Source organism: Staurois parvus, unplaced genomic scaffold (assembly GCF_062004578.1).
Source record: "Staurois parvus isolate SC_StPar_1 unplaced genomic scaffold, SC_StPar_1.0 ptg000488l, whole genome shotgun sequence".
Classification (NCBI taxonomy): Eukaryota; Metazoa; Chordata; class Amphibia; order Anura; family Ranidae; genus Staurois; species Staurois parvus.
Genome location: NW_028318284.1, coordinates 425755 through 442324, shown reverse-complemented (window position 1 = coordinate 442324; position 16570 = coordinate 425755). Strand labels below are relative to the sequence as shown.

The window sequence follows — 16570 nt, the reverse complement described above, 5'->3', positions numbered from 1 at the left end:
AGTGACCTTCTGGGAGTTACACCTCACTTGTTCGGCCAGGTAGGGTGAAAGGAAACCGTGTGCATTTTCTTCCCTGACTACAGCAGTTTGTCTAAGCTAATTGCTGCTGCAGGGGGCTGTTTTTGGCTGTGCCCTTGGTTGCTAGGGCACTGGCTGCCATTGTCTAGGCAACTAATGATGCTGTGCGGCTGGGTTGCACAGCATCATTATTTGCCATGTTGCTAATGGCTGGGCTGCACAGTGTCATTGGTTGCTAGAACACAGGCAGCTTGCCCACATGGCATCTTTGGATGTCGGAACCAGTGTCCAAGAAAACCAGCCTAGTGCTGAGCTGCAGTGAGGACAGAGTGGTATGGAAGCAGTGCTTGTACTCACAAATTCTAATGATAGTGAGATTTCAGGTGCAGTCATTTTACTTCTGTGATCTGTAGCAGCTACAGAATCAATCTGCTTAGCATTTTTTGTTGGAAAGAATGCAACTACAAATGAGAGGTCTGTGTCACAGTGATTGCAGCAGTTTTTGTGGCTCAGTCGTGGAGCATTTGACTTTTTGCAGCATCAGTAGCTACCTGTGCTCTCCAGTGCAGGTGATGATGGCCATGGCACACCAGCAATTTGTAGCTTCCTAGGCATACATTAGAACTAAAGGCAAAATGTTTTTTTCATTTATAACCCCTTTCAGTTCTATTTTTGCAATCTATGTCTCATTGGGGAGATTTCCCTTCATTCCCTATACCATATCCAAAGCCGAAAATGAGAGGAAATCCCTCCAAAGTGATTAATTCCCTGATTGTCACCAAAACTAGTTCCCACACTGGAAGATTTTTTTCTCTTACTCTTTTGGGGACAACTTTACTTTCGCATTGGATGATAACGGCAGACAGGACAAAAGAGAGAGGGTTAATCACCCTAATGGGGGCACAGACAGCAATAAATACCTGACAGATGTTCTAATTCATCTCCACTCTTTTTAAAACTTAAAAAAAATTCCTTTAGTTATACTTTAAAGCCAGCTACAAATCATAATAGAATTTAGATAAGTAAGACAATTTGCAGCCACTACATCTTTGTTAAAAAGCTGCTAGTATGATGCGATCCTAAGAGCCATCTCACACCAGCAACTTTGTAACATCGATTTGTAGCAGCTACAGTTCTGTTTATTTTCTCTGGTGATTGTAACTGGCTACAGAGTTGCTGCTGTGGCTGACTACAATGCTGATCTAGGCAGCTATGAATCTCTAGTGTGCCATGATCATCTGCAGCTGCATTGGATAACATTAGAAGTTACAGAAGCTGGGATTTTGTAACAAGTTCTGAATGCTACAAAAAGTCAATCGCTTACAGCAAAAAGAAGAAAAGAGATTCTGTAGTTGCAAATCACTACTACAAAAATGCCAGTGTGATATGTGCCAGAGAAACAATGGTAGAGTAATGCAGGCCATAGACGCTTCGTTTATTGGCCGATTTTTTTTTTGTCGAAAAAGTAAACATCAGTCATTCTGTTGCCACCAATGACTGCGAAAAGCGGCCGTTTTTTTCCAAATTTTCCAGCATGACCGATAAAAGAAATGAGGAGCAACCGCGAAAATTGGGCAATCGCATTGCCCCACTAACGGTGAGAAAATCGGCCGATTATTCTTTCGGATGAAAAATCAGCTGATAAACGAACCGTCTACGGCCTTCATAAGGCTTAATTTACACTTGCAGTTGGGAGTGGGGGGTTGGTAAAAAAAAAAAAAAGTGGTTGATCTGTGTTTTTACTGCTCTCCTCCTAAGCTGAAAGGCAGCAAAGGGCGTGTAGGTATGCCACGGCGTCGCAAAAAAATTACCCCAGCTGTTGGGTGGTACTGCTTAATTGGGTCGACGCATTGGTGCTTGTTTTTAACACGGAGAATATGGAAAAAATAATGCTTCCTTATGCGATGTGACACAGATCACTCTTCAGAGGGCAGCACAAGTGTAAACCAGACCTAAGGAACTATGTCCTTGGGCTTGTGTGAATGACATCAATTTTACATCAGAGAAAATATTTGTAATAATAATAATGGTTGTTGTTATAGACTTAACTAAAAGAATTCAGTCAACTATTTATTTATTTTTCCAAAGGCATGCTGGCAGGTTAGTTGGTGCCTGCTTAAATTCAGTCTAATATGTGTATGTATGTGAAATAAGGACCTTCGATTGTTAGCTCCTGGAGGGCAGGGACTGATATGAATGTCCAATATGTAACGCGTGGCGTAATTTGTCATTGGTACGTAGAGCACTACAAAAATAATGTTCCTTTGTGCCTAGTTTATTGTACACATCATATATGGTAATGCCTCAAAACATAAAATCATACTAAATGAATCCAGATTTACTCAGTCTTGTGTTTTGCATTCCTTCACAGACACCCAGAAGGCAGAGCAGCGGCAGAAACAGGCAAAAGAGAGGAGAGAAGAACGAGCAAAGTATCTGGGTGAGTGATTTCTCACAGTGACAGAAACAAAGGCTGACTGTACACTATACAATCTGATTGTACAACTCTTAGTAATATAAGCACATGTCCATCCTTTGAATCAAGGCAAAGCAGGCCCTTGCACTACATAGCTGATACAAGATTTAAAGGAGATTGTACAATTTTAGATTGCTCCGCTTAATTCATACTTTGAGTTGCGCAGGAAACATGTCCTATGTGAATCTTTGATACTTTCTAATCCAAGTAGATGGGATGCTGAAGAGTATCTGTACCCTTGGCAATCGTATTACAGCAGGCTACTACAAATTAGGACATTCTGATTGGATAAAATGCCAGCACAGATAGGTCTTGTTTTCAGAGTTTTTAGAAACAGGCTCTGTTGTCCATTTTTTGATATAGTAGAAGTATATGTTTCTTGTAAGATCTCTTCAAATCGTCACTTGCTGGTGAAGCTCACAAGTCAGGCATATGAATATTTCATTGGCCATGGAGGCTGCACAACATAAATATTTAACTTGTTTTAGAGACCTCGGAAAATTTAGGCCAAATGAACTTGCTAAAAATTCCTCCGTTCCACCGGCTCTTTACCTTGTCACTTATATATTCATCTATTTTCTTTGGTATAATTCGGCATTCTGCATGTTCTCTCCTGGACGTGACACAAACAGTTAATTGTATACTAGTTTTATGATGGTAAAAATAAATAAGCGGGGAAAAAAAAGTTAAAAGGTTTTCAATTAAAGGTTATCAAGTAAAATGCTTTCTGTTTTATTAAATGTAAATAGAAAGGGAGCATACTGTAATACATTTGCCTGTCAAGGAAGTAACCAAGGGCTCTTTACATCAGCAGCCTTGCTTACCGCAGTGGCCACTGGCATGTGCTGAAATGATACAGTGCTGATATGGATTGCACAGTTTACTTTTTTCTTTTTATATATTTTGCTTTTTTTTGTTATAACTGGCATTTTTAATTGACTGTATCTTAGTGCTGTGGGTTGCATTGCACCATACTGTGCTGAAAGTGCTGCATTCTGTACTTTTTTCAGTGCACAACACTTCAGTATAGTGGTGTGACCTTGTCCCCATTGGGAGCCAGGCTTTTTGTCTTGTGTTGAGGAGGTGTCCAGCGTATTCCCAATGCACCTGGTGTGAAGGGGTCCTAAACTGCCATTGGTTTTTTTTTTAAATCTATGAATGAGGAAAGCAAACATGTCCAAAACAAGTACCAGTTAGATACGTCAGTTGATTTTACTTTGATCTTCTATACAGGGCGAGTAAAAGTAAGTGACTGAGCTGTAGCTTTACCCCTCCCAGGCACTTACCCGAATCTTAACATACAGCCTGATAAGACTGTTTACATGCAGTGGCTGCAGTATTTGCTTTGCAACCAAGGCATTAACTTGGACTGCAATTTGACAAGTGGCACCACCTGTCAGTCTCCCTTTGAGATCATGGGGCTGTCTGTCAAATACCCTATGAAAAGTGATCTGACTGCAAATTGCTCTTCAGAGAGCACTGCAATTGTTAAAGAGCCCTAAGGGGGTTTTATATCATGATACCTGCTGGTTTCTTCAGGTGCAGGACTGTAGCCAGAGAAATGCTTAATAGTGATGAGCCAAACACCCTCTGTTTGGTTTGTGGTCGAACATTCGAACCTAATGAAAATTTGAATGCGAACTTTGAAAGTTTATGGGACTCGAACTTGTAAATTCAAAAGTGCGCATTTTGAAGGCTAATATGCAAGTTATTGGCAATGAAAGTGTATGAGTACTGCCCTGAGGGACATGAATCGGTGAAAAAAAAAATGTTTTCAAAAAGTACCGTTTTTAAAGGGGCAGTCCTTTTCATTGCTTAAAGTAAACAAAAAGAATAATTCCTTTTAAATATCATGCCTGGGGGGGGGGGTGCTCTTTAAACTAGCAGGAATGACTTTTTCTTTTTTTTTTTTTTTTTTTTATATGTCATTTAAAAAAAAAACAGTGTGGGGTTTGCCCCCACCCCCCTTTAGGTCTGGCAGGAAGGTTAGGAGGGACCCCACAGTATGTATATATATATATATATATATATATATATAATTTTTTTTTTTGTATTATTTTTAAAGTGTGAACCTAGGCCTGGTAGGACTTTTAAGGGGAACCAGATCTCCCAAAAATAGGGGGGAAAAGTGTATGGGGATCCCCAAAATTCCTATCAGACCCTTGATCTGAATAATCCCCCCCCCCCCCTTGTTGATGGGGACAAAGGCCTCTTCCCCACAACCCTGGGCTACGGTTGTGGGGGTCTGTGGGGGAGGAGATGACAGAATCTAGAAGCCCCCTATAACAAGGAGGTCCCCAGATCCTGCCCCCCCTTTGTGAATAAGTATGGGGTACGTAGTACCCCTACCCATTCACTAAAAAAGTGTAAAAAAAAAAAAAAGGCTCTATCCTTGTAGTCCATCATCAATCACGGTGTCCAGCATTGTCATGATGACGCCGACTTGCCAGAATTTAAAAAAAAACTTGCTGACCCATCCACACTTGCCGAGCACTTGCCGCAATCTAACATTTGCCCGTCAGATGTAAACAGTTGGGTGGAGCTAGCTGTGACCTGTCAGAGTGCAGTGCAAAGTGGGGTGTGGTGGATGAACAGCCCACCGAACACCCTTATAACAGATGTTCGACTCAAACATCAAGAACATCACTAATTCCCAACCCATGAAATGGCAGTTTTTCAGATGGTGTTCTGTTGTAATTAAGTATGTACACGATTTTGCCACTCTTTTCATTATACCCTTTAATAATTCTGGTGTACAGAATTGTAAGGGTGTATTTATCACCATTTTGAATGTGCTGATGCCCTAAAATTTTCTCGTTTTAGTGTGCAGACTTGTAGCTTTTAAATGTTATGTTAACTTCAAAGTAATATTAAACTCAAAGTGCAAGATCCTATATTCAGCTGAACTTTAGTATCTGTGAAACAAACATTACTTTCTTGTGTTTTGTTGGAAACATTTACACGTTTTGGAAAATCTCTGAACTGTGTCCCTCTGCTACATTTCTTGTTAGGGATCTAATGCATTTGGATGAAATGTCCAATAATTCCTTGCACACTCTGTACTGCACATTTGCCCCTGAGCACAGCACTTTGCACACGTACCCCCCAAGCACAGCACCTGATCCTGATACCCTGTATGCTGCCTGTAATGCACATGTGCCCTTTAAGCATAGTATGCCTCATTTTAGCATTCTGAAGCTCCTTTAAATCCCCCAGGTATGGGGGCACCTGTTACCTTCCCCAGTGCCTCTCACAGTTCAGAACTGAGCAGCCCGTCACCAGGATGGAGTGCTTTTATAATGGGGAGGTGCATTTAGCCCTGTTTTGACCTTTAGGAAGTTCTAAAATACACAGGGATTTGGTGATGGGGGAACTCGATAAGGTGTATACAGACACTTTGTGGGGCAACTACTTTGATAACTAAATCAATATAAGAACATCTGTTCCTCTTCTTACCTTCATTCATTTGTATTTTATTATTCTGAAGACTCTCTGGTCTAATATAGTTTCATCTCTTCCAAGATGTACCTCAATGCTCAGACTGTTATTGTTTGCCCAGAGCCTGCAGAAAGTTTGCATGCGATGACTTGAATTTCTCACATCTAATTAGTTTCACCAGCAGCATCAATACAAAGACCCGTTTTTTTGTCTGTATGCCATTTTGTTTTTGATTGTGAAGGTCTGTTCTACTCTGGTTTGTAAAATAACGAAGTGGCAGGTAAATAACATGGAGACTTTTCAGTTCCTGTGTCAATCGCTGTATTCTCAGTATACGTTCATGTTATAGGGAGAGTATACCAAGGTATAGCTATACCAGTTTTTGGTGTTCCTAATTGCATATATGTACCAGCCATGGAAGTCCCTTTTTAAATCAATGAAATTTGGTTTGGTAATGAAGTAATGTGTATTGAAACATGCATATCACATTGTAATTACTTCAGCTAATGCATAATTGGTGAAAGATGAAGTTGTATTAAATCCTCTGTGCAAATTGATATTTTGCCTCTAGCTCTGTGTAATGAACTGTTAAATGTTTTTACCTTCCTTTTTCCACCAAAACACTTACATTTGCCCTATGAAAAGTCTCTAGACTGTGTCCTTCTCTGATGTGCTTGATCTGAACTTCCAGTCTTGGAATGCCTACTGTGTATTTGTTTTGGTATGTTGCTTTGGAACCAGATGACCCATGATTCCTTGGCCACTCAGCCACATGCACAAACCCTAGCATGGCACCCAAGTGGGCCAGTGCTATGGTTTCCTGCTACACTGTGCATTCACGCCTTATACACAGCACTGAAGCGAGCAAAATAAGAAGGACCCCTGCCACACTGCGCATGGTCACCAAATGCAGAGCACTTCAGCAAGCATAATCAGAAGGACCCCTGCCACACTGCGCATGGTCACCCAATGCAGAGCACTTCAGCAAGCATAATCAGAAGGACCCCTGCCACACTGCGCATGGTCGCCCAATGCAGAGCACTTCAGCAAGCATAATAAGAAGGACCCCTGCCACACTGCGCATGGTCACCCAATGCAGAGCACTTCCGCAAGCATAATAAGAAGGACCCCTGCCACACTGCGCATGGTCACCCATTGCAGAGCACTTCAGCAAGCATAATACGAAGGACCCCTGCCACACTGCGCATGGTCACCCAATGCAGAGCACTTCAGCAAGCATAATACGAAGGACCCCTGCCACACTGCGCATGGTCATTCAATGCAGAGCACTTCCGCAAGCATAATAAGAAGGACCTCTGCCACACTGCGCATGGTCACCCAATGCAGAGCACTTCAGCAAGCATAATACGAAGGACCCCTGCCACACTGCGCATGGTCACCCATTGCAAAGCACTTCAGCAAGCATAATACGAAGGACCCCTGCCACACTGCGCATGATCACCCAATGCAGAGCACTTCAGCAAGCATAATAAGAAGGACCTCTGCCACACTGCGCATGGTCACCCAATGCAGAGCACTTCAGCAAGCATAATAAGAAGGACCCCTGCCACATTGCGCATGGTCACCCATTGCAGAGCACTTCAGCAAGCATAATACGAAGGACCCCTGCCACACTACGCATGGTCACCCAATGCAGAGCACTTCAGCAAGCATAAGAAGAAGGACTCCTGCCACACTACGCATGGCCACCCAATGCAGAGCACTTCAGCAAGCCTAAGAAGGACTCCTGCAACACTACGCATGGTCACCCAATGCAGAGCACTTCAGCAAGCATAAAAGGAAGGACTCCTGCCACACTACGCATGGTCACCCAATGCAGAGCACTTCAGCAAGCATAAAAGGAAGGACTCCTGCCACACTGTGCATGGTCACCCAATGCAGAGCACTTCAGCAAGCATAATAAGAAGGACTCCTGCCACACTGCGCATGGTCACCTAATGCAGAGCACTTCAGCAAGCATAATAAGAAGGACCCCTGACACGTGGCGCATGTGTGCCCTATGCACAGCACGGGAGCAAGCTTAATAGGAAGGACCCCTGCCATACTGCACATGTGTACCCTATTAATATTATAATACAGAATTTATATGCATGGTGCCTGAGCATGCACTGAAAGAGAGACCCTGCTAGAGCATGCTTATCAGGGTGGCTGCAGTGAGACTTGATAAACCGTGCCCTTCTTACAGGCTGAAATGGTCTATACTCCACTACAAAGGTTAATTGCACTACAAACACATATTTAACATAAACAGGGGACTGGAAACCTATATTTTGCAATAATATGTTTAATATATATTTATTTTAATGCCAAGCTACTCCGAAAAAGTGACAGTGATAGGGGTTGGCACAAACTAGGGGTGCTTATAAAGTTTTAGTGGTTTTACCTTTTCTCTGTGTAGTTCAGTCCCCATTCACACTTGAGTTACTGATACTCGAGCTCTCCTGGGAGTGTTATAGTTTGACCCCAAATGCTGTTACTGTCTCTGACTGTATACCTTGGTCTGCATGTAATTGTGGAGAAAAATAAATACAAAAGTATTGTAAATAAAACTGAATACAATGCAACCCTTTCAGTGGTCAGAGTAAAATATATTTGGCAGCAGCAGTAGTAGATGTAGAAGGAAATGGAGTACAATTAAATATCTGATAAGTAGTTAATTACAATGGCTCAGGTGTACAGATATAGCATGCCCACAGGGGAATTTTCTGCACCCTGAGACTGCTTCATTGAAAAATAATGAAACCTAGGAAGAGTTAATCTAAATGTCATACAGTGTATGCAGCCAGCACACCCACCAGCAACATGTGACAAGTGGATCTATAGCTTTTGTGTGCAATGCAGCTATACTGTATAGCCTTCTTCATCTGGTCTCTTCTTTCCATTCTTCATTTTGGTGTTCTAATCTGGAACTAATAGCTTTTTTGATTCTGCTACAATGTAGATGGTCCGTTTTCCAGAGGGCTAAGAAGATAAGAGGTCTAGATGTTTTGACTACTGTCATTTGTCAGCGGTGTGTGGTACCAGTAGATAAGTAGCTGTAAGGGCCCATTCACACTACATTCCATTAACCTGCGTATTTCCTCATAGAAAAACACAGGTAATAGCAAGGACACTCAGAAAACAACAGTTTTCTGTGTGTCCTGTTCAGATCAGAATGTAGTGTTTTACTGCATTCCAGAGCTGTGTGATATTTTGCAAAATGTTTATATTATTGCGTTGCACTGGATGACCCTGCATGTCACCACAAGCGCAGTGTATTGTGCTGCTGTGCAGTGTTGTGATTGAAGTGTCACTTTGTACATTTCAAATGAAATTCAGTAAAAAAAAAAAAAAAAGTGCATCACTGCCCCCTGTTGCACGGCTCCGCAGTTCAAAATGCTGATTTCAGCACATTAATTTAGTGTGCGGGTAGCAACATTTTGGGCTTTGGGGCAGTATGAACAGGCTTGCTGGAACACAATCATAAATAAAATTTTCATTTGTAATATTTTGTTGAGAATCCTTTACTGGCAATGACTGCTTGAAGTCTGGAACCCATTGACATTACCAAAGACTGGGTTTCTTTCTTTCTGATGCTTTGCCAGGCTCTAACTGCAGCTGTCTTCAGTTGTTCTTTGTGTGTCTTTCTGCCTTCAATTTTGCCTTCAGCAAGTGAAATGCATGCTCAATTGTGTTGAAATCAGGTGACTGACTTGGCCATTGCAGAATATTCCACTTCTTTTCTTTCAAAAGCTCCTGGGTTGCTTTTGCAGTGTGTTTTTGATCATTGTCCATCTGTACTGTGAAGTGCCGTCCAATGAACGTTGCTGCATTTGGCTGAATCTGGGCTGACTGTATATCTCTAAACACTGCAGAATTCATCTGGCTGCTTTTGTCTTCTGTCACATCATCAATAAACACCAATGATCCAGTGTCACTGGAAGCCATGCATAGCCCATGCCATTACACTGCCTCAACCATATTTTACAGATGACGTTGTATGCATTAGATCATGAGCTGTTCCAAGCCTTATCCACACTTTTTTCTCTTCCCGTCATTCTGGTACAGATTAATCTTCGTTTCATCTGTCCAAAGAATGCTTTTTCAGAACTGGTCTGGCTTTTTTAGATTTTTTGGGCAAAGTCTAATCTGGCTTTTCTATACTACAGGCTTATGAATGGTTTTCACCTTGTGGTGAACCCTCTGTATTTGCTCTCGTGAAGTCTTCTCTTGATTGTAGACTTTGAGAATGATACATCCACCTCCTGGAGAGTGTCCTTCACTTGTTTGGATGTTGTGATCCAGTGCATTTTTTTTTCCTCAGAATGTACCAAACTGTTGACTTGGTCACTCCTCATGTTGCTGCTATCTCTCTGATGGATTTGTTTTTGTTTTTGAAGCCTTACAATGGCCTGTTTCACTTGCATGGACAGCTCCTTTTGAACGCATGATGTAGGTTCATAGCAATAGATTCCAAATGCAAATACCACACTTAGAATCAACTCCAGACTAACTCCAGACCTTTTACCTGCTTAATTGATGAAGAAATAATGGAGTAGCCCACACCTGGCCATGAAATGGCTTATGATTCAATTGTCCAATTACTTTTGGTCCCTTGAAAAAGAGGAGATGGCTACTCTTAAGAGCTGTAATTCCTAAACCCTTCCTCCAATGTGGATGTACATACCCTCAAATTAAACCTGAGAGTGTGCACTTTCAATCCATATCCCTTATATAACTATAGCTTGAATATATTTTTGTAAATACCTGAAAAAAATTGTGCCTGTGTCCAAATACAGTGAGGAACAGAAGTATATGAGCACCCTGCGATTTTGCAAGTTCTCCCACTTAGAAATCATGGAGGGGTCTGAAATTTACATTGTAGGTGCATTCCCACTCTGGGAGACAGAATTAACAAAAAAATTCAGGAAAGCACATTGTATGATTTTTAAAGAATTTATTTGTCTTGCACTGCTAAACATAAGTATTTGAACACCTGAGAAAATCAGTGTTAATATTTGGTACAGAAGCCTTTGTTTGCAATTACAGAGGTCAAACGTTTCCTGTAGTTCCTGACCAGGTTTGCACACACTGCAACAGGGATTTTGGCCCACTCCTCCACACAGATCTCCTCTAGATCTGTCAGGTTTCGAGGCTGTCGCTGAGCAACACGGAGTTTCAGCTCCCTCCAAAGATGTTCTATTGGATTTAGGTTTGGAGACTGGCTAGGCCACTCCAGAACCTTGATATGCTTCTTACGGAGCCACTCCTTGGTTATCCTGGCTGTGTGCTTCGGGTCGTTGTCATGTTGGAAGACCCAGCCACGACCCATCTTCAATGCTCTGACTGAGGGAAAGAGGTTGTTGCTCAAAATCTCACAATAAATGGCCCCATTCATCCTCTCCTTATTACACTACAGTCGTCCTGTCCCCTTTGCAAAAAAGCACCCCCAAAGCATGATGTTACCACCCCCTTGCTTCACAGTAGGGATGGTGTTCTTGGGATGCAACCCATCCTTCTTTTTCTTCCAAACACGACAAGTGAAGTTTAGACCAAAAGGTTCTATGGTCTCATCTGACCACATGACTTTCTCCCATACCTCCAATGGATCATCCAGATGGTCATTGGCAAACTTCAGACGGGCCTGGACATGTGATGACTTGAGCAGGGGAATCTTCCGTGCAATGCATGATTTGAAACCATGACGGCATAGTGTTCTACCGACAGTGACCTTTGAAACTGTGGTCCCAGCTCTCTTCATGTCATTGACCAGCTCCTCCCTTGTAGTTCTGGGCTGATTCCTCACCTTTCTTATCATCAGCGATACCCCACGAGGTGAGATCTTGCATGGAGCCCCAGTCCAAGGGAGACTGACAGTCGTCTTTAGCCTCTTCCATTTTCTAACAATTGCTCCAACAGTTGATCTATTTTCACCAAGCTGCTTGGCAATTTCCCCGTAGCCCTTTCCAGCCTTGTGGAGGTCCACAATTTTGTCACTGGTGTCTTTTGACAGCTCTTTGGTCTTTCCCATGGTAGTAGTTGGCGTCTGACTGACTGTGGGGTGGACAGGTGTCTTTAAAGAGCTCAGACAGGTGCTACTAAGTTAGATTAATGAGTGGAGTAGAGGTGGACTTTTTAAAGGCACAGTAACAGGTCTTTGAGAGCCAGAATTCTTGCTGTTTCTTAGGTGTTCAAATACTTATGTTCAGCAGTGCAAGACTAATAAATTCTTTAAAAATCATACAATGTGATTTCCTGAATTTTTTTTTAAATTCTGTCTGAGTGGGAATGCATCTATAATGTACATTTCAGACCCCTCCATGATTTCTAAGTGGGAGAACTTGCAAAATCGCAGGGTGTTCAAATACTTCTGTTCCTCACTGTATATATGGACCTAACTGTATGTAGTTCTGTCAAATTATTCAATCCACATCTTTACTCTCACATAGCTAGCATTATATTTAAGGGCTTATTCACACCAGGTGCATTTTTAAATGATGCATCCTGAACAAATGCACATTAAAATCCAATGTTTTCCAATCAACCTAGCTCACATGTGTTTAGTACTTTAAAAAAAAAAAAAAGTACTGCAGCATGCATTTTTTTTTTTTTTTGCACGAGAGGAGGAGTGGAATCTAATTTGGCCCCTGCAATAGCCAGCACCCTGATTATGCCTGTAAGGACAGATCCTAAGAACTCTCCACACTAATGCACACACCAAACAATGCCCAGAATCTGAAAGAAGAAGCAGGAAGTGATCTCACAGAGAATGCTAGCATTGTTCAAGATTTTTCAAGAGGGGAAAATGCAATGGAATGCTGAATGTGGGGTATTGTGGGGTGAACTAGCCCTAGAGAGTCAGTCCATGAAAAACTGACATTTCTGTTTTCTGTAGAAGCCTGCCAGGGTTTTGTGTATATCAGGGACAGTATTTGCCTTCAGTGGCCATTATAACTAGTTCTCACTCTCTCTGTTGGATTATTTATATTACATTCTGGAAAATGCAAAAGGAGGAGCTAGAGGATGCAAAGTTAGGCAGCAACAACCAAAAATCCTGTGCAGACAGGGACAGGTTCAACATTTTATTATATGGAAATCTTTAAGCATTTAAATGCATATTATACCTTTTTGTACAAAAAAACATATATACGTGATTGGATACAGCATGAGTTTGGCAGCTGATTTCAGCAAATGATTTTGTCTGAAGTCAACCAATTGGCTGTGTCCAATCACAGACAGAAAAAACACAGAACTCCGTGTACAGAGAACCGTGATCTTGGCTGTCTTTGCTCCCCAAAAAACAGCCATATAGCACAGTAAAAGCAGCATATATATATATATATATATATATATATATATATATATATATATATATATATCTATCACCAGCCACTTTATTATGTACACCTGTTCAATTGCTAATAAGCCAATTACATGGTAGAAACTCAATGCATTTAGTCCTCTAGACGTGGTGAAGACGACTTGCTAAAGTTCAAACTGAGCATCAGAATGGGGAAGAAAGGGGATTGAAGTGACTCTGAATGTGGCATGGTTGTTGGTGCCTGACGGGCTGATCTGATCTAAAAAAAAAAATGTGCATTTACAATAGCTTTTGTTTTTTTTTGGAGACTGGGAAGCATTAAACCAGTGATCAGCAGATCGCTGGTGCCATGCAGAACTCCTGCAAACCTGTCAATGTATCTGTGTGCTTGTACCTCGTACGGTCAAGCAGATAAACTGAGACAGGAACAGTCAATGAACTACCACTGCTGTCAACAGGGCCGTGGTAGTTTATTGAGAACTAAAAGCTGACAGATGCAAAGGCTCTCGGGGCTTGTAGTTCATTCATTCACATAACTACTGCTGTCACAGGGAGAGGACAGTGGGAGGTGGCTGCAGCAATGACCATGTGTTACATGTTGCACCCTAAAAATGTTGAACTTCTCCTTTAGAGTAGCACAGTGCTGAATAGCGAAACAAATGCTCTGGTCATTAAAGGGGTAAAATAAGAATTTTCCATTTAACAGAATAGTGTTTTGCTTGCTTGCTTTTCTGTCTCGTGGAACCTGCTCAGCTTTTGACTGCGTCATAACTACTCTGTGCTTCCAGCCATAGACAAGGGCAGTACAGTGTTAAAAAAAAAAAAAAAAAAAGACAAGGAAGGGTAGTCTACCTTGCTGGCTCCTTTCCAAGCCTTGTGAGATCGCAGGATAGCAGATATTGATCAGATTTTTAATAATGTTTTATCTGAGCCATAAACATTGATTGAAACCTACTGCAGAACTTTCATGCGGAGCCGACTGCATTTATGCATTCCCCAAAGTCACCCTACCAATGGCGATGAATTAAGGAGGAGAAGTGGGTCTTTTTATGTAGTTTTCTTTTTAGTAATGGATGCAGTGCGAAATGGCTGAGGGCTTTTGCTTGTAAGAATGACTTTGTCTTCATTTGACCCTTTGAATTTGGAATCTGGATATGACACCAAGATGCAAACAGTATTTTTCTCTTCCCTGTATAAAAAAGGACACGTAACTGAAAATCCCTATAATATGTTGAACATATTTTGGATTCAGAACTAGAGATCCTATAGCTGAACATGTCTATCATGGGGTTGTTCAATGAACTGTCAGTTTTTTCAGAGGTAATTAAACAACATTTGAGTCAAAAAGCTTTGCATTAAAAACACAAGAATGCTTATTCCTGACTGGCCTTACAAGGCAAAATTCCTCGTTTACGAAATGTTGTAGCAAAGCATCAGCTAGCTGTAGCAGGACTATTAAAGTGGAACTTTAAATAAAAATTCATAATGTGGGAGCAGGCAAGCTTTTTGACATATGTCTCTTCTGAAATAAATGTTTATTTTGTGATAAAGGATTCTTACCTGCCTGTTCACAATTTACTTTAATATGGTCCTGCACAGCTCAAAGTAGAATTTTTGGCATCTGACGGGATGAATGACCTCCTGTGCATGTGCAGGAGTTACGTCACCCTGATGTGGCTGAAGATTCTGAACCTGGAAGAACACTGTGCAAAGACATTGGCACCAGTGAGGGGGATTGCTTTATATTAGAACTGTTGCTTCCCATTAAAAAATATGTCCTGTAGTACTTAAAGTGGAACTTTACCCAAAAGGGGAAGTTCCGCTCTGCCTCCTCCTTTCCCCTCCTCTGCCATATTTGGATTATATATATTTTTTTTTTTTGGGGGGGGGAGGGGTACCTAGGTAAATTCCACACTTCCACTCTGAACGCCTAGGCCGGGGAGGTCAAACTGGCGGCCATCCAGCTGTTGAGGAACTACAAGTCCCAGCATGCCTCTGCTTTTTGGAGCCATGTTTGTAACTGTCAGCATTGCAATGCCTCGTGGGATTTGTAGTTTAGCAACAGCTGGAGGGCCACCAGTTTGACACCCCTTGCCTTGGCGATCTGAACGGGAGTTCTTGTCCTCGTAAATAAAAATGATTGGGGTCAAAGGAATTATTGGTGATTGGTGTCATTCTGCTGGCTTTGCCAAATGTCATTGGACCCAGAATTATGCAGACCTCATCAGGTGAGAGGTCAGTGAGCCACAGCTCTGGGAAGCCCTATCAACCTCTGGAGGACCGCTAGGATTCCATGAAAACCTGGTTGATAACAGATGAGTTAGAGGTTTACATTTTTTAATCCATCCTTCTGGCACATGCATGTTTACATTAATTAAAGCCGAGTTCCACTCAAAATTTTCCTCCTGCCCCCCTCCATTGCCATATTTGGCACCTTTTGGGGGGAGCGGATACCTGTTTTTGACAGGTACCCGCTTCCCACGTCCGGCTCAGTTCGGCCCCCTCCTCCTTCCCGCAGAACTTTTACAAGTCCAAGGAGACTGCCGGGCCAATTAGGAGGCGCAGCTCAACTCACACTTGTGCAGTGGGCACCAGGCTGTGAAGCCGCAAGCTGCCAAAGCCTGGTGTCCACAGTTGAGATGCCTGTGCTTTGGCAGAGAGAAGGGGAGAAGGGACCGTGCGTGTGTGAACATCGCTGGACCCTGGGACTGGTAAATGTGTGTTTATTAAAAGTCAGCAGCTACAGTTTTTGTAGCTGCTGACTTTTAATAAACACTAAAACAGCTGGGACTCCACTTTAAGCTTAATATTTCAGCAGGGTATCAATATATTCATATGATGGCAATTAGCTTACAAAATATACTGCACTGCAGTATGAAAGGCATGGAAAAGCATTGTTATCTTATTGACCCTCTTGCTTGTGTTCCTGTGCTTAGCATGAGTGCTGAGATCTCCATCTGACACTAATTTAAAGTAAACATCTTTTTTATAACTCTTTAGCGACCAAGAAGAATGTGTGGCTTGAGAAAGAGGAGAAGGCAAAACAGCTGAGAGAGAAGCAATTACAGGACAGAAAGAAGAAACTGGAAGAACAAAGGCTCAAGGCTGAAAGGAAAAAGGTGCTCCTAGACGAACGGCAAAGGTTAAAGCATGAGAAGAACAAGGTAAATGGTGGTCAATAATTGTGTTCATTTCATACGGTTACTACTCTGGTCTTGGCCAGTATCTAGTTATTGCCTTAAATTGTGTTATCTTTAGTCTGAAACATCCCCAATATTCAGGGCTTTGGCCTATTTGAGTAGCGTCATATATAATGT

General features: G+C 41.9%; 1 protein-coding gene across 2 annotated transcripts in view; it reads left to right on the top strand.

Annotated features, from left to right (window-relative positions):
• The window catches only part of MAP7D1 (MAP7 domain containing 1), a 139015-nt gene that overhangs the window by 82749 nt on the left and 39696 nt on the right, over positions 1-16570 (top strand). For both annotated transcript variants that reach the window (XM_089689643.1, XM_089689642.1), the window contains exons 3-4: positions 2390-2458; positions 16254-16417. In XM_089689643.1, the coding sequence (XP_089545769.1) occupies positions 2390-2458; positions 16254-16417 (233 nt within the window). The remainder of the gene's footprint in view (positions 1-2389; positions 2459-16253; positions 16418-16570) is intronic.